This window comes from Fulvia fulva, chromosome 1 (assembly GCF_020509005.1).
Source record: "Fulvia fulva chromosome 1, complete sequence".
Taxonomy (NCBI): domain Eukaryota; kingdom Fungi; phylum Ascomycota; class Dothideomycetes; order Mycosphaerellales; family Mycosphaerellaceae; genus Fulvia; species Fulvia fulva.
In genome coordinates this window covers 2,370,929-2,396,094 of record NC_063012.1, presented here as the reverse complement: position 1 = coordinate 2,396,094, position 25,166 = coordinate 2,370,929, and the positions used below count along the sequence as shown (strand labels likewise).

The following is a 25,166-nucleotide window of genomic DNA, read 5'->3' as shown; positions in this document are numbered from 1 at the left end:
GTGAAAACGATTAATAAAGAATGCGAGTTAATTGTACTAAGACAAAATTCCTAGCTTACTAGTATTCCTAGCTTACTAGTACTTTACGTTAATATTAAGATAAAGGCCTTTAATAAAGTATACTATATCGCTAAGGTCCTTAGCTATAGTGAACTCGTCGATACTATACTATTCTATAATACGGTCGACTTAGTTAATAAGGGTAGGTATAGTAATAGTAGTAGTAGGTAAATAATACCTAAGGCTTACGGTATATAGTAATATTACGGCGTTATTTAGCGACAGTAAGGTAGCGATAATAAGGTTAGAAACAGTAAGTAGGACCGGAAAGATTGTTTACTAACTATAAGAGATACTGTAATGCGGATCCTCCTCGGCCCGGAGCTTAGGGGAAGTGGGTTTGTCCTCCTTATAAGCACGACCGACTCGAAGGCCGTCGAGCTTGTGGCAAGGCTGTGCGCCACGTTGGGCTTTGGTCTATTACGATGTGATTATTGAGCGAGTGTTAGTGTGGGCCTGCAATTCACTCACGCGCTACATGAACAACAAGAGATTCTCTAAAGAGCAATTCCTCGCGACGGGAATAGCATGGAAATGGAGATTTCTATGCAGCCTTGCACAACATGAGACAAATAATTCAACAGAGCCGAGAAGAAGCGATGGCTGGGCACTCTGTCAGCCATAAGGTACGCTCTGGCAAGTAATGGGCAAATGGATGCATCGCCTCATCAAGTCACAGTAGCCAAGCACCAAGATAGACACTGCATGCGTGATCGGAATGTCCAGGGTCGAGATCTCTCCTTCACAAGCACTCGCCCAATGTGCAGTGTGCCGAGGTCGGCAGGAGCTCCAGTGGCCAATCCGATCGTGCTTACCTTCGACTTGCAGTCGGCATCTCGGCCGGGAGTGGCAGGAGCGTGAAGGCAAGCGACTAACCTCGAATGGTAGACTACACAAGATCATCGATTTTGTAGCGCAAACAACCAGACCACAGTCAACCCACTCACGGGCCCTTCGATTCTCAGCACCGTCGCTAGCCGTACCTCACGCCTGGAGTCCGTATACACGTAGCAAACATGTTCTCCGCCGGCCTGAGGCAGTTTGCTGGCCGCAACCTCTCCCGCAGCACAGCACGCAACTTCTCCTCGACGCCGCGAGCAAACCGCATAATCACCAGCGCGCCACTGCGAGCGAAGGAGGCATCGGGAGCCATTGGACACAAGTACCCCGTCATTGACCACGAGTACGATGCGTTGGTCGTCGGTGCAGGAGGCGCTGGACTGCGAGCAGCATTCGGTCTCGCAGAGGCAGGTTTCAACACAGCGTGCATATCGAAGCTCTTCCCCACGAGATCACACACCGTGGCCGCCCAGGGTGGTATCAACGCTGCGTTAGGAAACATGCACGAAGATGACTGGAGATGGCACATGTACGATACTGTCAAGGGATCCGACTGGCTGGGCGACCAAGATGCTATCCACTACATGACAAGAGAGGCGCCCGCATCAGTGTACGAGCTCGAGAACTACGGCTGCCCATTCTCGCGAACAGACGATGGCAAGATCTATCAGCGTGCTTTCGGTGGACAATCGAGAGAGTTTGGCAAAGGTGGACAGGCATACAGATGCTGTGCTGCCGCAGATAGAACCGGACACGCTCTCCTGCACACGCTTTACGGCCAGTCGCTTAGACACAACACCAACTACTTCATCGAGTTCTTTGCCATCGACCTGATCATGGAGGACGGCGAATGTAAGGGTGTCATTGCCTACAACCAGGAAGACGGCACTCTCCACCGTTTCCGCTCGCACAACACTGTCCTGGCAACCGGTGGTTACGGTCGTGCTTACTTCTCTTGCACATCTGCCCACACATGTACTGGAGACGGAATGGCCATGGTCGCCCGTGCCGGTCTGCCAAACCAGGATCTCGAGTTCGTACAGTTCCACCCAACTGGTATCTATGGTGCTGGTTGCTTGATCACCGAAGGATCTCGTGGTGAGGGAGGCTACCTCCTGAACAGCGAGGGTGAGCGGTTCATGGAGCGTTACGCACCAACTGCTAAGGATCTCGCATCTCGTGACGTGGTCAGCCGAAGTATGACAATGGAGATCCGTGAAGGCCGCGGTGTTGGCCCAGACAAGGACCACATCTACCTCCAACTTTCCCACTTGCCACCCGAGATCCTCCACGAGCGTCTTCCAGGTATCAGTGAGACTGCATCCATCTTCGCCGGTGTCGATGTTACCAAGCAGCCTATTCCTGTCCTCCCAACAGTCCACTACAACATGGGTGGTATTCCAACCAAGTACACTGGTGAGGTTCTCACAGTGGACGACAAGGGCAACGACAAGGTTGTGCCAGGTCTGTTCGCTTGCGGTGAGGCTGCTTGCGTGTCCGTCCACGGTGCCAACCGTCTTGGTGCAAACTCGCTGCTCGACTTGATCGTCTTCGGTCGTGCCGTCAGCCACACCATCCGTGACAACTTCTCGCCCAACCAGCCACATAAGGAGATGCAGAGTGATGCTGGCTCCGATGCCATCGGTATGGTCGACCACGTCCGAACTGCTGATGGACCAATGAGCACCAACGAGATCCGATCCAACATGCAGAAGGTTATGCAGTCAGATGTCTCCGTGTTCAGGACACAGGAATCGCTTGACGAGGGTGTAACGAAGTAAGCATGCCCTCAATTTGTGCATGACCAAGGCTAACGTTATCGCAGGATGCGTGAGGTTGACCAGCAATGGCACCAAGTCGGTACCAAGGACCGAAGCATGATCTGGAACAGTGACCTCGTGGAGACACTCGAGCTCCGTAACTTGCTCACCTGCGCCGTTCAGACCGCAGAGTCTGCCGCCAACCGCAAGGAGTCGCGTGGCGCACACGCCCGTGAAGATTACCCAGACCGTGATGACGAGAACTGGATGAAGCACACCCTCTCATGGCAGAAGAAGCCCCATGAGAAGGTTGAGCTTGGCTACCGAGGAGTTGTAGCCAACACACTGGATGAGAGCGAGTGCAAGGCGGTTCCACCGTTCGCAAGGAAGTACTAGATTAGTCGCGCAGCATGCGGTTGCAGTTGTGGTACCAGGCAGCGAAGGCGTCTTTTGAAGTTCGTACGTACATATTACACAGATACACCTGATTCGCACAGACTCGTCTCTCAACAATGTGACTGTCGCTGTCTTCATACCTTCCACATCGGCACTGTGTCGAGAAGTAGCGTGGTTTGGTGTTTTCTGTCCGTCTTACAGCCGAGCCGACGCGAGCTTCCAGCTTCCTTGTTTGTCCACCAATGGAAACACGTTTCCATTGCGACAATCGACATGACATGACAACCCAGCCCTGAAGGTGAACACGAACCTTTCGACATAGCCACCTGATGCCAGCTTCACAATGAAGCACTTCTTCGCACTCCCGGCGGTGCTGCGAACCGCAGCTATCCTTGCTTCCGCATCGCAACATGTGTTCAGCGTTCAGGATGACATCCTAGCATATCCACAGTATCGAGTACAGTTCCAGACAGAATGGACCTCAGAATCAGCAGCAAAGGCTCGACTAGCGAAGAGCGATGATCCGCAGGTCCTCAACGCAGACAGCGAAACACCACCATCCGATCTCGAGCAATACCAACAAAGACTAGCAGCATCCTATGACAGCAAGCAGGGAGAAGATGAACAGGCAGATTACGAACACATGATCCATGATGGGCTCCCATGGCTATGTCGCGTACCCAGAGTCAAGAAGCCGGTAGAAGGAACCACAGGTGCGAACGAAACTCTCACCAAGGCGGAGGAAGAGAAAGAGCTCGCGCGAGCAACAGATCGAGGATGGGAACTGCTGTCAGCTATGCAGGGCAATTGTGTCTACTTCATCAGTGGTTGGTGGAGCTACCGCTTCTGCTATAACCAAGGCGTCAAACAGTTCCACCAGTTGCCTCCAAGTCGTGGCATACCTGTCTACCCACCGATGGAGGATCCTGGTGTACCGGGCTTCATGCTGGGGACATATGCCAAGAGAGCGGAGGGAGAGGAGTTCCCGAGAGATGAGGGCGAGACGGCGCTGGAGATGAGTGATGGGGCGAAGAGGAGGGCTAGTGGAAATGGGGAGATTGTGCAGAGGGGTGAGAGTCGTTATCTGGTGCAGAAGTTGGCTGGTGGGACGGTGTGTGATCTCACGGGGAAAGAGAGGAAGATTGAGGTGCAGGTAGGTTTTGTTGTTTTGCAAGAGGAGACATTGTCAGATCGTGCTAACACCTGCTTCAGTTCCATTGCAACCCTCTGTCCGCCGATCGCATATCCCTCATCAAAGAGACCAGTACCTGCCACTATCTCATGGTGATTCAGACTCCACGCCTTTGCAACGACATCGCTTTTCTCCCACCGCAGAAGGACCAACCGAACGCCATAACGTGCTCGCCAATCCTTCGTTCGGACGAAATCGAAGACTATGAAGCAGATCTCAAAGCCTCTGAACGCATCCTCCAGGAGACCACAAAACAGTGGGAAGCAGCCGAAGCAGCGGCAACTCTTGGTGGGCCCGCATTTGCACCCGTCGACCTGCCTGTAGGTGACATCTACGTGGGCGAACACAGACTAGTCCCAGAGGGTATCAAGATCGAAAAGTCTGCAATCGTAGGCGGAGGCAAAGAGACGTACATCGACACGATCGCGAACTCGGAGGGCAAGATCCTAAGCAAGGAGAAGCTGGAGGAGCTGGGTCTGGGAGACACGAAAGCCATGGAGAAGCTGAAGAAGGAGTTGGAGAAGATTGCTGCTGGTCAGGTCTGGAAGCTTGATGTTATTGACACGCCTCGAGGTCGTGAGTACAGGGGGATCATAGGTGATGGCGAGGATGAGGAGGAAGGTGCGGGTGCGGGTGCAGGTACAGGAGAGATCAAGCACGAGGGTGGGATTAAGGAGGGGAGTGCGAAGAAGGATACGTATGAGAAGACTGCTACGGAGCCGAAGAAGATGAAGACGGATAAGAAGGATGCGAAGAAGACGAAGGAGGCTGAAGTGGGAGGTAGTGAAGAGGAATACTACAAGGAGGAGCTTTAGTTGCAGAGTCTGAGGTACTGTGATACGAATCATGACATTCATACATGTACTTCGTCGACGCCATGGGCGTGTTGATCCGTAAACCATATGTCACATCCACAGTGTCCAAGCTTCCACCTCAACTTTACTTCAAGGGCTGCTTCAGAGCCTCTACACATCGCTCCGAGCACCGTCGGCCTATGTGATGTTTTGGAGAGATACGCGTCGTGCAATGGCCGTCTCTTTGCAGAATGCAACCGCAGCCTTGATAGCTCTTGCTGCCTTGGTCTACGCTTTCGACATGCACAATGCTTTCCTGCACCAAGCGCAGATCAGCTTCACATCACAAGAAATCGGGTAAGTAGCTCGCAATGCAATTGAAGCACTTCCAATGCACTAATTCATGACCAGGGAGCAATGGGACGACCTCCGACATCTCGGCGGCAACTCTCCATGGATACGCAAAACACGAGGCGTGCTCAACGATACAGCAGCAGAGCTACCGGCAGGATGTATCGTTGATCAAGTACACATGATGTCGCGACATGGCGAGCGCTATCCCACCTATGCCACCGGAGAGAGTACGTGGACTGGCTCATTGACCCGGCTTTGGGGGGACGAATAGCTGATGCGCCAAACAAGAAATGCTTGAGCTTTACCAGCGCCTTCAACACACCAACCTCACGTTCAACGGAAGCCTGGCATTCGTAGACCAATGGGACTTTTTTGCACCTCACCCGAACGATCAGCTTGAACAGCTCACGGCGACAGGACAATATGCCGGCACTCTCCAATCAGTCTCAGCTGGAACAAGACTCCGGACAAAGTACGAACGACTGCTTGAGAGAGCTCTCGCACAGAACCAGACTTCATTCTGGAGCTGCTCCTGTAAGCGAGTCAGCGACACCGCCCGCCTCTTCGCGACAGGCTTCTTCGGCATCGATTGGGAACAATCAGCTACACATCACGTCGTCCCGGAGACAAGAGATCGTGGCGCCAACACTTTAACCCCCGGCCGCGCGTGTCCAAACTACGCGACTGATCCACTGGGTCACAGCTTCGGGGTCAAGAATTTCATGCAATTTCGCTCAACGTACTTGGCCGACATCAGCACGCGGCTGAAGAAGCAGAACGCGGGGATCGTCTTTAGTGATGTGGAAATCTACTCGATGCAGGAGATGTGTGGGTTTGAGACGTTGGCGAAGGGACATTCGTCGTGGTGTGATGTCTTCACGCGAGAGGAGATACTGAGTTTCGAGTATGCGCGTGATGTTCTGCACTATTATCGAGCGGGACCTGGCAATCGATATGGCGCTTCGATGGGGTGGCTGTGGCTCAATGCTACTGCAGAGTTGCTTCGGCAAGGCCCAGAGGCGGGACCTCTGTTCCTCAGCTTGTAGGTGATCGCACCGTGCTGGGTTGAAGTGATTGCTGACTACCGAGCAGCAATCACGACGGAGACATCATCGCCATGTTAGCCGCCTTTGACCTGTTCCAGCAACAGCCACACCTACCCACGACACAGGTACCGCAGAATCGCACATGGTGGACATCTGATGTTATGGTATGAGTTCACGACTATCCCTGCGCTCTGCTGTTGCTGACCTGCCTACAGCCTATGGGCGCACGTTTTGTCCTCGAGCGCTTCAGCTGCCCAGCACCACAAGTGTGCTGGGACAACCGCGAGTATGGCTACCCCAATCACGTCTACTGCGAGCCACCAACTAGCGACGTCTTCGTTCGGGTCAATATCAATGAGGGCATCGTACCGATACCTGGATGCGATGATGGACCAGCGGGCTCATGCTCGCTTGAAAGCTTCAGTGAGCGGATCAAGAAGCGCGGAGAAGAGCTTGAGAGCTATGCCAGTATTTGCGGTCTGGCAGATGATGTACCCACGAGCCTGGAGTTCTTACAGCAATGAGAAAGTGCGTACCCGATGTCTCTACGTCGTGAGTCCTTTCCGTCATCTTTATCTCCATCGCCTCGTCATGGCCTCATCACTCAAGCTCGCCCACAGCTTATCCGAGACCGGACTATGAGCTGGACGTCGCCCATCCTCCGCTGCCCACAAGAACGCAAAACTCAAGTAATCCTCAGTCAACCTCTGCTCTCTCTCCACATCAATGACGGCACCTTCCGGTATAGCCTCCTGCACAATCCACCTGATGGCACTTTCTGTGAGTTGATCATACGACGCCGGTCTAAACAAATTACTGAGCTCTATTCGCGCGTTCGGGAGTTGTCGACGGAGCTCAATGGCGAGATGAAGCCAGACGTGCCGTTCCAGTTCTTGACGGCCCGGGGCACGTCCAGCGATGAAGAGAACAAAGTCTCGTATACGGACAGTCTCAAGAGCCGGGAACCCTTTAGTGAAATTCAGCACCTCGCTGATGTCGGCGCGCATGTACCGCAAGTCGAGCTCGCGGATCGAGGTCGTTTGCCAGCGCTCGTATGCCCTGTGTGTCAACGTCGGGCTGGAGGCGCTGAATTGGTTGTTTTCGCGGAAGGCGAGGACTAGACGTTGTATGTTGCTTCGATTGAGGAGTGATATTGGCAAAGGTTTGTCTTCCACGAGGGCATTGGCGTCGTTGGCGATTTGTCTCCTTGATTGGTTGTGGTAAGCCATGGACACGAGCGTCAATTCTTGCAGTCTGTCAGCGAGGACTTCCATTGAAGTGGCTAGAAGCTGCATGGAGAAGTCGTTCTTGCTCTCGTGGTTGCGACCTACGAGGTTGGATTTGAGGATTATGCTGTGGACGTTGGGTGGTATGCACAGCATGACTGCCAGTCAGCATTAGTGTAAGTCTCACGACCAGTGGGAATGCGTACCTATAGCAAGGCAGTCCAGCGTTCGGCAGCGAAGCCTCGCAGCTCGACTTGCACTTATGATGCATTCTGCTGAGGCGTCGGTGCTCCAGTAGGGTACTTCGGCGTTTGTTCTCAATGTTCGAGCAAAAGCATCCACGCGACTACGATATTCGGATGCGAGATGCGATGCGTCTTCGCCTTTGAAGGCGAGCCAGTCTTGTTGATCATCTGGAGGTACGAATGGCTGGCAATGGTCCTTCTGTGCGCAGTGCGTGCAGTCCTCACACTCCGTGCTGCGTTGCAGATCCGTCAGCATATACCACAGTCTCGCGGCTGTCTTGGACAAATGACTGCTCTCACCGTACCAAAGAGCGTCAAGAGAGCTACGCTATCACACTCTGGTCCATTTTACGGCTCCTCTAGGTGTTCAACACCACGCCTTCTCCACCAAAAAGGCAGTCTCGATACTCACCTGAGAGTCACACATCGAATATGCCTCATCAACTGGGGCGATTGCACTCGAAGTTTCAACAGCGAAGGTTCAGCCAATTCGCCACCAACCCATCGCAGGCGTAGGGTCACCTCTTTGAAGATAGAAGGCAGCAAAGCCGTGCGGAGCTTCTTGCACGTTAGGCCGGCGCTAATAAGATCGTCTTTCACCGGATGCAGCTGTTTTGTGCGATCCCACTCGAAGTAGCTGAAGATGTGGTCCAGCAGCTCCGTAGGTAGGGTGAGGAGCGACATCGTCGATGACTGACTCCTCGTGGTGGACCAGTGGATTGCTGTAGGTGGCGTTCAGCGCGGTCTTGTATTAAAGACTCGACGGTGGAAGCAGCAGTACGCTGTCAAAGCAGGTCTCAACGTTCCGAGACCTAGACACTGCGCGGGTATTGAGACATCTGTGTTTGCTACACCGTTGCTTCACTTCACTTTCACATCGAGAAGGTGCGACGCGGGCAGCTCCGTTAGCGCGCGCACGTGCCGCATCAGGAAGTACAGCAAGAACGTGTCGAGCATACTGTCAGGCATGCGAAAGAGGATCTGTTCCAAATTCTGAAACATCATTCGTTCTTTTGCCATCTCTGTAGTGTACATCTAGCTGCATCACTGTTATCAAACACGCGTAGTACTGCTTCGCTCTGATACTCTGTCCTTACACGCTTGCTCGACATGACCCTTTGAACTCCCGTTGATGCCGATTAACCGTTTACGATGCTGTCCCTAATAGCTGCCATCCTGGGCAGCTCAAGAAGAAGTGGAAGTGGCGTAGATGCCACCAGTCGAGCACAAATTAGAAGATAGTTCCGAAGTCTTCGTTGATCTCGGACAAGGGTTTGCGAGGACTGGTCGGCTGTCCATTGTCGTCTGTGGTAGGCTTACGATGTCTGTAGGACAAATCAGCATAATACAATCAAACTGATGTTGTGTATAACCAACCTGAACGTGAAGCCAACGAACAGAGAGCGACCCATCTCGCCTCCGCGATCAGCCATACGCTCCAGTGCTTCCTGCTTCTCCAGCACTTCCTTATACTTCGCCATGTCCTTTTCGCTACCAAAGTCGTCAAAGTAGCCAGCATCTGTCTCGGAGTCCAGCTCAGGTACGAATGGTGCACGCTCTTGTCTGATCCGGTCCCAGGCCACCTCTCGGAAGTAGTCATGCGCCTGCACATCCTTGATGCCGCGTAGACGATGGCTCTTCACGCTGATGAGACGAGTGATGAGATCCCAGGTACGACGCGACAGGAAGTAGTTAGGGTCTTCGTACTCAGGCTTGCGCAACACGTGTTGCCAGCGCTTCAAGTTCTGCCACGTCTCATCCACCGAAGCACCAGCGAAGGGCGGGTATCCGGCAAGAGCTTCAAACAACATGCAGCCGAGAGACCAGTAGTCGACTGTGAAGTCGTACTCCTCGCCCTTGAGTACCTCAGGTGCCATGTAGTCGGGTGAGCCTACTATCGACTTGGCATAGTTGACGTTGTTCTCACGCAGAGATCTGTAGCCTTCCCTTCGCTCCTTCAGGGATCGCTCCTCCATCGGACGGCCAAATGGTACTGCAGAGGCTGGGATGTTGCCGACCTCCTTCAACTTGATTCGCATGCTCTCGATCTTCTGGGGCGCAAGGAAGCCGGCGGCCAGACCGAAGTCAGTCAGCTTGACGTGACCTGTTCCATCGATCAGGAAGTTCTCGGGCTTGAGATCTCGATGAATGTAGCCTAGACTGTGCAGAGCATCGACGCATAGAAACATCTCGGATATGTAGAATCGCGCATGACGATTGTGCAGGACTCCAGTGTTGTTGAGTAAGGTGCGGAAGTCGCCACCAGGTACGTACTCCATGGCCAGATAGATGCTGCTGTCATCCTGGAAGGCGTACAGCAGACTGACTAGCCACTCGCTCTTAGCATTGGTAAGGATGTCTCGCTCAGTCAGCACATGTCGCACTTCGTCGAGCTTGAAGAGGAGCTTCTTGCTCATGACTTTCAGTGCGCAGATCTCTCGTGTGTCCTTCTTGGAGGCCAGATACACCTGCCCATAGCCACCTTGTCCGATTTGTGTTAAGATCTGGAAGTCGCCATGTCGTAGCCGAGTTCGTCGCTTTCGAAGTGTTCCACGCTCGCGGTTCAGATACTGCCTCCAAAGCTCGTTGTGCTTGTCCACGTCCGCCTGAGGCATTGAAGGTGTCGGCGGTGGATTGTGCGCCTTGAACGCTTGCAGACGGTTCGATCGGTTGTGTACATATGACAGCAAGTCGTAGTAGTAGTCGAGGAAGTACAATTGTGTCACATTTGCCAGTCTCTTAACATTCTGCTTCTGCAACTTCTCGATTTCTTCAGCGGTGAGTGCTTCGGACTGGATCTTCTGGCGCGTCGGCGATCGATCTTCACGTGGCCGATATGGCTCTTGTCTACTGGCTGCAGCCTGTGTGATGAAGCTCTGCGTTTGCTGCAGTTGTGGTCGGTGCGTGGGAGGTGTGTTCTCCTTGCCATTCTTGCGAGTGGGGCTCCCCGGTGCTCCAGCCTTTGTGTCCTGCATAGCGAACGGATCGAAGTCGTGTTTGCCGGGACTGGCGGTGCCTTGCTGTTTAGCCTGTAGAGCTCCGTGGTTGGGCTGGCCTTGGGTAGGCATCAGCTTCATCGCGTTGGAAAAGACATTGGGCAGGTCGAAGGCGCCAGGCGGCATCTTGTTCTTGCTCGGGCTGCCCTGCGGTGTCTGCACGGGGGAGATAAAGGCGTCGTTGTCGTGTGTAGGCGTGCCGGGGTAGTCGCCGCCATCATTGTTGCTCGAGCGCGTGTGCAGGAGAGGAGGCGGAACCGGCATCGTGAAGTCGTGCGGCGTGCTAGACGCCATTGTTGTTGTTGTCTCCGCAGTGTGTGATGATGCTGCCGATGTGTCCTGTCGCAGATTTGCTTGGGAGATGGTCCGCGATGGGATGTTGGTGTGTAAGAGCAGAGGTGGGCGAGAGGTGTTTGTTGTTTGGAAAAGACAACATGAAGTTGTGTGCGTGTTTCGGGACGAAAGAGTGGCATTCGACGTTTCATGTGTCCCGTTTGGGCAGCAGCGGCACAACAAAGTAACAAAGTGTTGGCGGGGAAGCAGCGCGAGCCAAGCTTCGCGTCGATCCACTTCCCACGTTGCGCAACGATCGGATCTAGCGGCTCAAGGTTCATTTAGAGATCACGTTCATAGATCTTATGCTATCCTGATACGAAGCCACGATGCCATGAGGTTGCTCCTTCGTACTAACAACCAGCATGGTATGCGCTCAACACCGCTTCACGCATTCGTGACACAATGACCTCCTTGCTTCTACTGAGTAGCTGTCATCGACTCGACATGAGCCTGGACTCATTCTATACACAAGGCAAGATGCGACCTCTCATACACGAAGGTGATTCAAACTGGAGAGAGCAATGGGTTGGAGCAGCTTCGAGATCTTGTTGCAATCGGCAGATCAACAAAAGCATTGGGTTGTGTTCGTCCAACAACGCTGCATGGAGCTCTGCTTTACGAAAAGACCATGCTCATCCGAGCTGTCGGACACGAACAGTCCATGATCGAGCGATTCGCGAGGCAAGCTCTCAGCGACGATGCTGCTTTCACATCTACTGGACATACTCATGCCTCCCAAGACCGTGGACCTTTTGTGTGTACAACCTGCAGGATGCAGCAACAAGAATGGCACCGAGCTCAGATAGCGCTGCTCGACGACCAACAGCATTTGCTTCCAAACCACGGTCAAGAACTCTTCTACAACAACATAGAGTCCGACATTTGGCATAAATGGCAGGCGACTGGCGGGGAGTGACGGCGAGGACGTCTCGTACCGAAGCTTGACCACGGGCATTGCTATAGAAATAGACCATGGACTAGCCCTGGATCATAGAACGTCTCAGCGAACGAGGACGCTACCCTGAACCGACCTCACCGCCTGATTTAAGGCTCGAAGCATCGGACCGAAAGATACCGTCATCGTTCAAGGGAACAGACTCCGGAGATTTGTTGTTGGATGTATTGCAACGCGAGACATGGATCACGAACGGTCAACAGCAATAGGGAGCCTGGTGAGACTCGGAGCGAATGCCAGTAGTGCTACGAAGCCGCAGAACGACTGCCTCCCCTCGCGGTAAGATAAACCAAAGGAATTATCCAGAAAGCGAGATCCTATTCAGCTTATCGCAATGCGGTATCAGTGCTGCATCACACAAGCTTTTCCTAGAGGCTACCTCCGCCTCCGCACACACCTGCGGGTGAATGAGATTGTCGAATCTGGGGCGAGAGGGATAACTCTGCCCAGGTATCAGATAAGAACATCCTTTGTCTAGTTCCACGATAGGCGGGAACAAGGCACGAGGGCACCGCAGGGTTCAGGATATGTCGTGCAGACTGGCGTTCATTGCGTGTTTGCGACTGATAGTGATTGGCGAGAGCTGGCTCCTGTACGATTGCGTCTTATCTCCTAATATTGTGCGCAGAAGAATAAATAGTAGCTCATTTCCCTTCAGTGTAGTTCTTTTCTCATTCTCAAGGAATGAGCTCTACTCTTCACTTCCAGCATACCTCGGACTGTGGCATCATGGTGACCGAGTATCGACCGTCGCCTCTGCGTCTTGGACACTGCCTTGGCCGAATGGATACTGGCCGCTTCGCCTCTGTGGACGAGTCGTGGTTGCGCGTCCGCGAAGGCCCGATTTCACCCCTTATGAGATGCTGTGCAGGATGCGACACGAACGGTCTTCCTACTCCTTCCAGCGATCCGTCTGTCGGATAGTGCACTTCACGGCACTTACCGCTCATCGGCAAGCGCGCTACCAATAGCTATCGCTGTATGTCAGCGCTGGTAGCATGGATCCTGCAGCCATCCTTGAGTGGAGAATGTGGACTATCGCGATCTTATCTTCCAACGGCTATAGCGGACATAAACGGCGATGTCATGGACGAAGTGTAATGATTAGAGGTTTGCTGAAGACTTGAAGATGGAGAAATGATACCCCACGAGCCGTTTGGTACAGAGGTCGTGGGAGTATTTTCCAGATCGCAATTTTGAGTTGCCGCCAAACACGTTAGCTTCTGCCCCGCGCAAGATCTGCCGTGCCCAGAAAGTCAGTTTTGGCATGTGAGAGCTTGCTGACACACGTGGTCCCAGCTCCGCAAAGGGTCCTCTAGCACTGTGCTAGATTCTGGTGAACGGATCCTGCCCGCGACCTCAACGTTTATGTCTGGAATACACGACCAAGGGAACGAACCAGCTCTTCTTAGTGAACCCGCTCTGCAAGCTGAGTTGTGGACCGCACCCGGACATCCAGATGAAGCCGCGCGCACGCATACGGGTTCTGAAACCAATTCGAGGGACCACTTCTTGTGAGAAGTTCAGCAAACGCCAGTCCGAAGTCAGACCGTCGGCAGGCGTTGCTACTTCAGTCTCCCCGGAAAGATCGAAACGAAGAGCACTGTTGCCACAGCGCCTGTGCTTGGTCGAAGGCCCCAAGGTGTCGCGCGCCGAGCGCTGGTTGAAGCCCTTGATGATCGTGTGGATAAATGGTGCATCACAAGAGATGAATTTCCACTCCCTACTACATCGGCATACCGAGTATGGCTACGCGACACACCACTGGCAGTTTTGCCGCGTCCAGTCGCAGTGTAGGTGAAGCGCTTCGTCATCCCAAGATTGCTTTTTGGTTGTTTGGCACACGACGGACATGGGGAATGCATGTCGGCAAGTGTGGCAGAAGGTCGGAAGGAGGCTTGGCCATGCAGCTCAACGGAGCGAATGGGATGGCTGCATGTCTAGACTGCTCTCCGAACCACACATCGTCGACACCTTTGTCCAGTAGCTTCGCCAGAAATGGTCGGTATTTGATCATAACTCTCACACGATCACTTACCTCCGTATCATCGTCCACCAGCAGACGGCCCTCTGTCTCGGGATATGTTTCATCAGCACTTGTGAGCATTCGTAGGACTGCTGAAAATTTTTACCATTTTACCCTGGACTATTGCATCCTCCAAATCTGGCATGCAAGCCTTACCTTGAAGCCATTGCATTGATGAACCTTGTGTTCGCGCCCAACATAGTGTTGGCGAGGCTGTATGATGCATTTCACATGCTTGAAGCACCATCTTCTAGACCCGTGAAGCATGCGACAACTGGAATTAAATGGACCCGAGAGTGCGAATGGCGCGGCTCGCGGGTGGACGCTGAAGAGTGGGCGGGTCTGCGCATGCATGGGAACATCATCTACAGAGCGACCCCTGACCTTGAGCTGAAGCCATTGCTTGTGTTTCCTCCGGTTATTCTTCGTGTTGCGCCACGACGCCGACGCGCTGTGCAGGTGTAGCGCGGTCGTTGGAGCCTTCGAAAGGATGCGGTGGGTACGCTGTGCGTGTCGCTGGAACAGTCGACCCTCATCGTGTGCCTGGTCGTGCAAGTGATATTCCAAGTCATCAAGCAAGCGAGCAAGCGCAAGCTCTCTTTTAACCCGAAGCCTCGCGGGAGTAGTGTAGGAGGTAACACGACAGGTGAGCTTGGACGTGCATTGATGCATATTGCACTGGTGGGCTATGTGGCAGGGGCTTGAACGTTACTCGGCAGCTAAGCTTCACGGCGGACGCTGTACCAATACATGCGCTGAACGGAGGCAGGGCGTGCAGGGCTGGAGCGTACAAAGCTCAATAACCAACAGCGGTCCTTCCATCAGTTGTCAAGTTCGTTCGGGAGGGCTTTACTCAGGCTAAACTCCCGCTGATTATCATTCACTCACCCTCCGCATAGCTTCTGGCATGCATAGTGCATGGTTCTTTGTATGTAGTCTCCACCACGCGCATCGGACGTGGGATGCAACTGTGTCGTCGCATGTCGCCCTCGCCGTGGTCCTGCTGCTGATCTGCTACATCCGTGCAAGCGACAAGACTCGGTCGGGCGCAAGACGTGCGAGGCCGATGCGCAGCGCCATCAATAGTCTTTCCTAAGGGTGCCGCTAGACTTGCTACTAGTGACCCTCTACCTTGCGGCCGCGGTGGCGCACACTGGCTTCTGAAGCAACAGCCGAGCATTACCTGGACCCTGCCTTTACCACCAGCTGCGGTAACGGCCTTCCACTACCACTACATAACGTATGTCCAGCACGTGCGACAGCGTGTCTAGCCCCCCTCGAGGAGATAGGATTGCTGCTCCGGCACGATACTGAGCCTTGAGCGTCTGTATGTCTCACGCCCAGCCCGCGGCCTTGCAGGCTCGCGAGCGACATGCGGACAGGCAGCGTGGGGTGCGTCCACAATCATGTGCCCTCTCCGACGACTCGATGGACGCTGCCGCCATTGCCCTGGACGCCGCCGACTCCACCACCTCGAACACCAAGTCGTCGCCGCGACATGTGCGCTTCCCCGACCACCAACACTACGACAGCGTCTCGGGCACGTCGAGCGCAATAGCATCCCTCACCTCGCAATCCACCCTCGAGACCTTGTCCACCAGGCTGGATTTGTCACCGACCGAGAAAGAGGCCCGCAAGGGCTTGCTCCGCGAGTCCTTCTTCGGACAGTGGAAAGACGATGCCAGCCACGTCGAGACCGACACTCCCGAAGAAATGCAGAAGAACGATCCGCTCGGCACGCAGATATGGAAGTTATACCACAAGACCAAGGGCCAGCTGCCCAACTCTGAGCGCCTCGAGAACCTCACGTGGCGCATGATGTCAATGAATCTGCGCAGGAAACAGCTTGCTGAAAGTCAGAAGTAAGTGCAGATACATGTATTGTTCCAAACATGGTCATGACCGCCCGCTAACATTCATGCACAGTCGACTCACTCCGCGACCGCTCACTCAGCAAGGGCCCAGCGGTATTGCTCAACTGCGCAAGTCGTCGCAGCAAGCGACTCGGAACCGCGATGATCATATGATCTTGGATGATTTCATTGTTCCCTCTTCGATCGGTTCGCCTAGTGGAGTAAGTCCAGCAGCATCTGGGAGCATTGCCGAGGGTGACTTCTCGACTGCGGCGACGTCTGTATCTGCCATCCCGATCAAGCAGCAACAACGGCTGCGAGATGCCGACGAACTTTCGGCTGCACGAGCCTCAGCGCCATCTGTCCCACCAGTGCACCAGAACCGTCAAAATGAAGAATTTGCCTATGTGCAGCGGCATGTGCGAAAGACAAGTATTGACGAGCGAAGGGTCAGTGATCGCTTCCATCTACGCCCGATTATCGCTAACGATCTACAGCCGCCCAAGAGGCGCGCGGAAGCCTCGCCACAAGTACCTCCCGTCGCCAACACAAGCATGGCCGCCGAAGATCCGGCCTTGGAGGCTGCTTTGCACGACTACGCCTTGGACATGCCAATCTCTCAGCCTCAGGCTCAGCATCCACAACTCCCTTTCAACCTCGACACATTCAATCTTGAGAACGATCCTATCCTGAAATCTGCCGGACCGATGCACCAACAATTTACGTTCTCGCCTGTTGGCTCGCCCATGATGAGTACATCATCATTTCAGCAGATGTACAACAACTTCCAGCCTCCCCCGAGCGCTTCTAGTTTGCAATCACCGCCCGGATCTGCGTACCCGTCGACAGCCTCTACCCCACAGCCAATTCCAGAGGGCGAGCAAATGTACTTTGGTTCACAGCTGCACCCTCACCAGTCCATGCCGAGCTTTCAGCCACATCACCATCAGCAGAGTGCTAATCAGCAGCAGCAGCAGTTTGTGTTCAACCCGAACAGCGATTCTATGTTCAGTGCCATCGCTTCTACAAGCGCTCCGGCTCACCACAGTGGTTTCAACCAGCCCGTCTTTCAGATGCCTGGACACTTGGACCCCACAAATATCATGTCGAACGACTTTCAACCTGCCAGTATGCCTATCAGAGGACAGATGTTTCAGTTTGGCGGCGACGAGGATGAGGAGGAGGATGAGCAAATGTCTTTTGCGGACCCGAACATGATGATGCCACCTGGATACTCCGCAATGGACGATCCAAGTATGGAAAACTACGGCAGCTATCAGTGGGAAAACAGTCTGTCGAACGCTTACAACCCCTCCGTAGAGCGGTTTGGTGGGAATCCAACCCGGAGAGGAGTACAGATTGGTGGTGCGGAGATGATACCCTCACCGCAGGGCTGGGATCAAGGTAGTGGTTTGGGCAGGGGGCATGGGTCGGCCGCCTCCGTTAGCGAGATTCGAAATCGAGGTGGAGACCCCCGAACCCGCAAGATCCCGCGGACCACATCGACTCCCAACACCATGGGCATGGCCACGGGCATGTTCTCGATTCGTACGCAATCATCGCCCTCTTCGCCGCAAGAATCAGGCTTCAATTCTGCCGTGCCTTCTCGACCGGGCAGTCCAAGACTCGGTGACAACAGTGGCGTCCCGACCTCGTGTACCAATTGCTTCACGCAGACTACGCCTCTGTGGCGACGCAACCCAGAGGGACAGCCTCTTTGTAATGCATGTGGACTCTTCCTCAAGTTACACGGTGTGGTGCGGCCGCTGAGCTTGAAGACCGACGTGATCAAGAAGCGCAATCGCGGAAGTGGCAACTCTGTGCCCGTGGGCACTTTACGATCGAAGAAAGTGGCCAGTCGCAAGAATTCTGTTGCGCAGACCAATGCTAGCACTCCAAACTCAGGAAAACAAGGCAATGATGAAGATTCTCCTAAATCAGGCGCTGGATCTGCTGGAAACACGCCGATTAGCTCAGGTCCTACTGAGAAACCGGCGAAGACCGTCGTGTCAATTGCGCCTGGGCCACCGAAGCCCACGCCTCAGCCACCAGCTAGCGCGCCGACTCGTCCAGTTGCTCCCAGACGTACCCGGAAACCGAGTCGCGCAAGCAACACTCTCGGCCAGAACGCTCACGAAATGGCAGAAGCTGAAGAGCCGAAAGCTGGCAACAAGAACCCGAAAGAGGGAACCTCTGGTACTCAACATCCTCCGCTCATGGCTAACGCGATGTCTCTCAAACCAAACGCGCCACCGATGCACGCGCAAATGGTTCCACCAGGTGGCGGCGCCGGACCCGGGCAGATGACACCTGGACAACATGGACCACCTCCTGGAGTGCCTCCATCTATGATTACTGGACCCCAGGAGTGGGAGTGGTTGACCATGAGTCTTTGATTGTCTGAAGACGATCCATGTCAGACAAGACATGTATCACGTACCCACGAGTACACCTGTCGAATATGTTATGCGCTTTTGAGCGCTGTTAAGTGATTGATACCCGAGCTTTTGGATGATTGCTCAAACCCGATAGATGAGGCCACGATAGAGGTTGAATTTGAAGGCGTTGAGCGTTTCTGTTGTATACACGGGCGGACTGCTTTCATGGGGGAACACGATCTATTCGGGCCATTTCGAGCAGATACGAGAGACGAATGATACATGTAGTCTACTAATCGCATTTGGAGCGTTCTCTTCCACTGAAGCTATCATCTGCCAATTCCCCATATCCTTTACCATCTATCCACATCTTCAGAGGACGCACCGAAGCCAAGCAGCAAATTTGTACCGATTGAATACATACACCGGCAAGTCACGGCTCAGGCAATCACATGCAGGCACAACTCGAAGTCTCGTCATCAGCTTACGGACGGTTTGAATGGCTGGCTAAAGAACAGACTTCCCGTGACACACGGACACTTGTAAACTCTCTTGATCTGTTGCCGCCCCGGTGGTTGCTCGGTCCCGCCGAAAGACTTTTGGGATCGGAACGGCACAATGGCTACTGCGGCTGCTGCATTGTTCACTGTGCGCTCATCCGACCCGGTTTCTTTTGATGTGTGTTGAGAGAGAGTCTGGGTCATGTCGCTGATGAGGTCAAAATGGAGGATTTCGCAGTCGATGTTTCTGTTCGAGATGTATGCATTTCACTGGTACTGACGTGCAGAATGAAGGGCAGGGCCCCTGCTCAGCTGGTGAGGGCGGGCGGTTGAGAATGCCACTTGCATGATCGGGATCAGGTATGTTCATTTCGGTTTCTTGACACTATCTACAAGCTCGCTCGAGCCAGTGGGAAACAGCTCACAATTTCGAAGAGCCATGCCTGCCCTCGTCAGCCACGAGATCAAGAGACCTAGTTCCTGGGAAGAGTCAGGCGAAGAAATAGGCTCAAGGGGACAAGGACAAGACTTACAGGTGCTCGTGGAAGAAGTTCAACAGAAGTTCATAAGCCTTCTTGTAGTCGGCCTCGACAGCTGGATCCTTCAAGTCACCACGGGCGGCCATGAAGCCGTGAACCTGGTTTGGCCACCATTGGACGATGTTCTTGGTCTTGACAGCCTTCTGCCACTTCTCGACGTCTTCCTTTGGCTCGTCCTTCGATGGGAGCATCGCGAATGGGATCGTGATGCCAGGGGCGTCGTTCTCGTCGACCATGGCTGGATGGCATGATGCGGCAGCCTTGAAGCGGGTGTCCTTTTGGGAAGAGAGATTCACGATCTTGCCTAGTGGGAGAGAAAGGGTCAGCTATGCACCGTCCAGACCTCGATGTCTAGCACGTCTGGCATCACTTACCTCCCCAGCAGTATCCAACAATACCCCATTGCTGGATGGAGCTGCGCTGGGACTGGATCTCGTCCAACACCTTTGGAACACGCTCCAGAGTCTTTGGCGGAGCTGCAGCAGTCTACGAAAACATCATCAGCAGTGAGCCCTGACCATACCTTCCTCTGTTATATCTTACCGAAAAGAACTCTCCCAGCTTCTTGCCCTTCGCATCAGTGTCCGGTGGGTACCACGAGATATCAGCCGGCTGCCCATCGAAGAAATCCGGCATGAACACCTGGTACTGTCGTTCCTTGTCACCAGTAGCGAGGATATCTGCCCCCTGAAGAGTCTGTGGGGAGAATCTACCAACAGAAGGATGTCAGCCAAATTCCAGCCAGTGCCACGCGCGCAATGGAAGGGCATGCATGTCTTGTTCCATGCCCGGCATTCTTCAACAACGTACCCGAAAATATCGTAAACGACCAAAAGCGCAGTCTTTGCGTCCTTGAGACCCGTCGCGTACGTCTTCATCCCATTGATGGTGATCCATTCGCCCTTCTCCTTGTAGCCATCGGCCACGACTGGAGGGACCGTGCAGCAAGCGTGCGATTGAGACATCTTGGCGTATGTTTGTACTCGTATGACTGGTGGGCCACAAATTCTCTTAAACAGAGGTGCTGCCTTGAATGTAGCGCTCGCTGGAGGGTAAAGACGAGGAAGAACAATCGATGCACGAAATCTTGCAGCCATTGAGTGTCAGAAAAGCATTCCCGTCTACCAAGTGGGGGTGCAGCGATGACGCTGGCGGGGCATTCAGATCAGTCCGGGCACAGGACGGAGTTTAGGCCGTCCAATGATGGTTGAATGAACGCGAAAGCAGAACGAAGCCTGCCGAGTGATTTGAGATAGGTGGAAGGCAAGTGAAGGTCTACCGAAAGCTGCGCAGCTCATCATCACAGACACTCTTATCGACCGCGACTGATGAGGCCAGCGCTACACTCTCGCACCAGGGCCTGTAGCTGGACCTCCAAATCACTACAATGAGATCAGTACGTTCCTCATCATTGCAACAGTCACTCAGCCCCTCCTGGTATTGGAGACCAAGCCAATGCGGCTCAATTTCACGCACAATTGGGTCTCGGTAAACATATATCTGGAGCTAGCTACATCAATGAATCGTAAGGAGGCCATGAACAGTAATGATGCGGCTATTGTGCCAGCGGCCACCCCTTCCGTCGCGAGCCTTGCCACGAGGATGTTCAGCTAAAAGCCCGCCTCGTCGTCGCTCTCAACATCGAACATGCCTTGCCAGACAAAACACTCAGATGGTAGATCGGGCCCAAGTCTCGGTGCAGCCCGAAGTTTGGTTGTGAGGAGAGTCCCCACCAACGCAATCGCAGCAAGTGCTGCCCACAGCGACGTGTTGATAACAAACATCGAGTGACTGTCCGAGACGTAGTAGCTAATCCCAGCAAGGCCGACCGCGAGCGCCTTGAAAAGCTCCGTGATTGAGACGACACCAATGAGTGTCCCGGTCGATGAAGCATCAGGTGCTGCTGACAGAACCAGGAGCAGGACCAAAACTTGAGCTGCATTCGCAAGAGTCGTCTTAGCTAGCGTTGCCATCGTGCTGACGACAGCGGATAGAATCGGTGCCGCTCCAGTCGCATGGACTGCCAGTGCCACGGCCGGAATGATGATGTACAGCGCAGGAAAGACCATCGATATCTTGCGGTACAAGGGAAGCACGCTTCCATTGCTGACCAGTTTCGGGATGAAGTGCATAACGCGCAACGCAGCCACTGCTTTCACTACCAGCATGAGCGGCTGCATCCACGAACATGGAATTCCCATGCCAGCATTCTCGGCATCAGTGTGGGCAATGTGCTGTAGCACGACCTCGAATGTGGAGGAGTGCAGCGAGAGCACTGCATACGAAGCGAGCAGGACCAAGATGGAAGGTGCCGTGAGCATTTGCGAGACGCTGATTCTCGAAGGTCGTGGGGTCGCAGTGTCGTCATTCAAGGCCTCGATGATGCTGATTGCGAGAGAGTCATTCGAATCAGTGGATGAGCGCTGCTGGCCCAGGAATGCCGCTTTCTCGCAGTCGACGTACTCATCCTGCTCGAAATCCTTCGGGTCGTTCTTTGGCAGAGTCTCATCGAGCAGGCAAATTTCAGCCACAGCGATCGAGATGACCAAAGCAGCGCAAGCCATCTGTACTCCCAGTCCTGGAAAGCGCGCAAACACGCCCGCGAAGTGGTCCTGGGCAAGTTGTCGGATTGCGTTCGAGAGGAGAGGGCCAAGCTGTCCACAGACTGCAAGCATGGGGAGGCGTGCAATGACCTTGACCCTACGTTTACTGCCATGTGTGGAATCGGCGAGCATGGCCAGACCAGCAACTGTAGCTGCAGACCCGATCGCGCCAGCGATATAGCGCAGTATGCAGAATGCAGTAAAGTTGGTCGCAAAGCCCATCGAGATGCAGCATGTTGACATCCCAATCAACCCAAACAGTGCCACCTTCCTTCGCCCGAGCCGATCTGCAGCGAGACCGAACACAATCCCACTCGCTCCTCCAAAGTAGTAGGCGCACTGTAGGATGCTGCGCAAGAATGTAGTATCCATCGTCAAACACGCCGAAGTCGACGGCAAGAGGAGGTTGATTTGTGAAGACAACGAGGACGACATAATGGCCTCGGCTAGGAACAGCAGGTATATCATAATCAGGTTCCGGCGTTCTCGTGGACTCTGTACAGCGACCTCTTCCTCCTCTTGCTCAGGAGTAACATCGTTCCAGCTGATTTGTGTACCCCCCGTCTTCTCCAGATCACCCACAGGTATCAAAGACCTGGATCTGCTGTGAAACCCGAACATCGTGCAACAAATATGAAATCTCGAATCGCGGCAGAAGGACTGGATAGCTCGAAACCGTTCGCAAAGGACTGTATATGTCGCTTCGATAAGCGTAAAGCTGTAGAGAGAGTGTTCTGAGAATCGCGTCCGGCGCGTTCTCTCGTAATGTCCGGGATAGCGAGGAATAGAGAGCGGCAGGCTTGACACAGCCGGATAAAGAGCGACAAGAATAATGCTTCTTACGCGAACGCAGAGCGTCGTGCAGCAGAAGACGACGGACGTCTAGGAAGTGTTGGACGTAACAGTCTCCCCTTCGAGACGAGGAGGTCGATGATCCAAACTTCAGGTGGGTCAGGTGTCGCAGCGACAGGGTGGCGCTAGGAGAGGCTGGCGAATCAAGGGTCGTAAAGAAACCCTCGAATATCGCAGAAACAGGGATAGTGTGTAATGGTGCGCGCCAATGAGAGGTCTTTCGATGTCTTGGCTATGAGGGCATTGGCGTGAGTGCAGTTTTAGAATGTTCGCTGCAATCGTAGAAGGGTGTGCTGGTCATGCTACCCGTGACGAATGCAGGCTTCAGCCAAGCCAACGCGGTTGTGGCATCGAGAGGAGTAAGGCGTATCAATAATGAAGCCGTGCGCCCGCACACTCCACGATGCTTTATTAATCGTCCGAGCAATTGCTACAAAGTTTCCAAGCCGCCGCGGCTCGGCTTGGCAGTGGCAGCCACTATCCTCGGTTTCGAGAGCCACGAGAAGGCGCGGTGATCTGTCCATACGCCGACAATTCCATGGCGAACCCTCTGCGAGTTGTGATCACGCTTCATGCCGCGGTCGTGACTCTCAAGGCTCGCTCTTGAACGCAACTTCCTGAGGTAGGCGGAAACTGGCACAGAACATCCTCTTCTTCGGTGCAACGTCCCTCACATCGTAAATCTCAACACCACCATCTTCTATTCGTCCCGGCTTGACTTCATGCTGCAACTGCTGGCTGATCTCTTGGCAGATCTTGATGCCTTCTTCCACGTTGTCATCGCTCTTGGTGTTGAAACAGTAGACGTGAATTAGCGGCATGGGAAAGGTTTCCGGTAAGTGTCGACGCACATCGGAGTGGAATACCCCAAGGAAGCTCGGTAGGAAGGTGATCGCTGTAGCAGGTAGATTCATCACAAAGTGGTCAAACACTCGTGGTTGCTGAAGAGTGCGCAAGATTTCGTCTTTGGCGCCTGGCTCTTTCTTAGATGCCTTTTTGATGATATTGACACTTCGCTCCGTCTTCGCCAGCTCCGCTACAGCAGTTCGTATGAAGGTCTTTCCATCCTCGTTGAACGGTCGGACATAGTCCTGGACTTTGTTGCGAGTGATGGCGTGTTGCAAGCTGTCATAGCTGTCCGGGTTGAGATCGTTTGCCCACACAAAAATCTTCTTCCTTCCGGCCGGTACTGCGAAAGGACCGATGCCAGCCATGACATCGCACACTGCCTGGCCTTCCTGGAAGATGGCCACAAGGCGACGATGCTCCGTGTTGAGTCTGCTATTCCAGTACACCTTGCTGTAGTCGAACTTGAAGATGCAATTCTCTTCCGACATAGTGACGTTCATGTCGTCGGGTCCGGCCAGCAGTTCATATTTGAACGTGCGGTATTCGCTCTCCTCGCCGACATCGTCGATTTTGTTGATCACAGTCCGTACTCCAGGGTTCTTGTCCATCAAGACTTCTGCTATGAGCTGCTTGTACTTGATGTACTCGTCGCGCAGATTGAGATGTGCCACATGGCCGACTTGCGAGAATCCGGAAGGGATCTCACCTTGTTCGTCTTCGGGCAGAATGGCAGACATGATATCGTGATATGACCAGTAGTTGTAATCAAGACGTAAGGAGAAGGGCACTACGGAGACCAGCTCTTCTTTGATGAGCTCTGCAACGGTGGCGGAATGCGGCGATGAGTTGCTCGCGCCGTTGAGCTGGGGACTATTCGTATCGGCCGGCGCTGTTCTCACCTCAGGCCTCAGCAGGATGCACTTCTTCCCGGCCCTTGCAAGTTCAGCGTCTGGATCCGGATGTACGCTGGCTATTCTTTGCTGAGCCAGTACATCCTTGCTGCGCTCAAGCGCTGTCCTGCATTTGGCGATGTTGTTGTTGTCGAAGACTCGAGCTGCCTTGAGCTCGATGGTCTTGTGGAAGAAGGATGGATCAAGCGTGCGCATCAAGCGACTGACAGGAGGTCGCCACATGTCTTCGTCTGCCATGGAGGTCGACATGCAGTGCTGCCTTTCGAGTCAGGTACATATGTACGGGTACATGTATGTACCAATTTGACATCATATGATATGATGACGCAGGGGTCAAATGCACGCCAGGTGCGGACAGCGGACCGCGGACCGCGCGCCGTGAAGCGTGTGAGGGTGAGAGAGTGAGAGTGTGAGACAGTCCTGGGGGGAGCAGGGAGCACTTCTGGTCAACACCG

The 25,166-nt window shown here is 53.8% G+C and overlaps 9 protein-coding genes across 9 annotated transcripts; 4 read left to right on the top strand and 5 right to left on the bottom strand.

Annotated features, from left to right (window-relative positions):
- Positions 1-1,076: 1,076 nt before the first annotated feature.
- Positions 1,077-3,056, top strand: CLAFUR5_00528 (putative succinate dehydrogenase [ubiquinone] flavoprotein subunit, mitochondrial; the record flags this gene model as incomplete). The annotated part of the gene is made up of 2 exons (XM_047899676.1): positions 1,077-2,677; positions 2,726-3,056. The coding sequence occupies 2 exons, from the start codon at positions 1,077-1,079 to the stop codon at positions 3,054-3,056; spliced, it is 1,932 nt and encodes a 643-aa protein (XP_047756922.1).
- A 343-nt stretch (positions 3,057-3,399) lies between these two features.
- CLAFUR5_00527 (uncharacterized protein) lies at positions 3,400-5,063 on the top strand (the record flags this gene model as incomplete). Its single annotated transcript, XM_047899675.1, has 2 exons — positions 3,400-4,209; positions 4,269-5,063. 2 exons carry the CDS (start codon positions 3,400-3,402, stop codon positions 5,061-5,063), a joined length of 1,605 nt encoding a protein of 534 aa, XP_047756929.1.
- Positions 5,064-5,247: 184 nt separating this feature from the next.
- On the top strand, positions 5,248-6,966 carry CLAFUR5_00526 (3-phytase B; the record flags this gene model as incomplete). Its single annotated transcript, XM_047899674.1, has 5 exons — positions 5,248-5,399; positions 5,454-5,623; positions 5,685-6,438; positions 6,489-6,606; positions 6,658-6,966. 5 exons carry the CDS (start codon positions 5,248-5,250, stop codon positions 6,964-6,966), a joined length of 1,503 nt encoding a protein of 500 aa, XP_047756930.1.
- A 48-nt stretch (positions 6,967-7,014) lies between these two features.
- On the bottom strand, positions 7,015-8,597 carry CLAFUR5_00525 (uncharacterized protein; the record flags this gene model as incomplete). The annotated part of the gene is made up of 3 exons (XM_047899673.1): positions 7,015-7,826; positions 7,875-8,146; positions 8,326-8,597. 3 exons carry the CDS (start codon positions 8,595-8,597, stop codon positions 7,015-7,017), a joined length of 1,356 nt encoding a protein of 451 aa, XP_047756927.1.
- Positions 8,598-9,144: 547 nt separating this feature from the next.
- CLAFUR5_00524 (Serine/threonine-protein kinase DBF20) lies at positions 9,145-11,203 on the bottom strand (the record flags this gene model as incomplete). Its single annotated transcript, XM_047899672.1, has 2 exons — positions 9,145-9,238; positions 9,291-11,203. 2 exons carry the CDS (start codon positions 11,201-11,203, stop codon positions 9,145-9,147), a joined length of 2,007 nt encoding a protein of 668 aa, XP_047756928.1.
- A 4,352-nt stretch (positions 11,204-15,555) lies between these two features.
- Positions 15,556-18,475, top strand: CLAFUR5_00523 (Nitrogen regulatory protein areA; the record flags this gene model as incomplete). The annotated part of the gene is made up of 3 exons (XM_047899671.1): positions 15,556-16,088; positions 16,153-16,528; positions 16,577-18,475. The coding sequence occupies 3 exons, from the start codon at positions 15,556-15,558 to the stop codon at positions 18,473-18,475; spliced, it is 2,808 nt and encodes a 935-aa protein (XP_047756925.1).
- Positions 18,476-19,430: 955 nt separating this feature from the next.
- Positions 19,431-20,593, bottom strand: CLAFUR5_00522 (uncharacterized protein; the record flags this gene model as incomplete). The annotated part of the gene is made up of 5 exons (XM_047899670.1): positions 19,431-19,437; positions 19,491-19,800; positions 19,871-19,982; positions 20,040-20,205; positions 20,307-20,593. 5 exons carry the CDS (start codon positions 20,591-20,593, stop codon positions 19,431-19,433), a joined length of 882 nt encoding a protein of 293 aa, XP_047756926.1.
- Positions 20,594-21,106: 513 nt separating this feature from the next.
- CLAFUR5_00521 (Major facilitator superfamily multidrug transporter mfsB) lies at positions 21,107-22,720 on the bottom strand (the record flags this gene model as incomplete). Its single annotated transcript, XM_047899669.1, has 1 exon — positions 21,107-22,720. One exon carries the CDS (start codon positions 22,718-22,720, stop codon positions 21,107-21,109), a length of 1,614 nt encoding a protein of 537 aa, XP_047756923.1.
- An 821-nt stretch (positions 22,721-23,541) lies between these two features.
- On the bottom strand, positions 23,542-24,960 carry CLAFUR5_00520 (tRNA (guanine(37)-N1)-methyltransferase; the record flags this gene model as incomplete). The annotated part of the gene is made up of 1 exon (XM_047899668.1): positions 23,542-24,960. One exon carries the CDS (start codon positions 24,958-24,960, stop codon positions 23,542-23,544), a length of 1,419 nt encoding a protein of 472 aa, XP_047756924.1.
- Between the last annotated feature and the right edge of the window lie 206 nt (positions 24,961-25,166).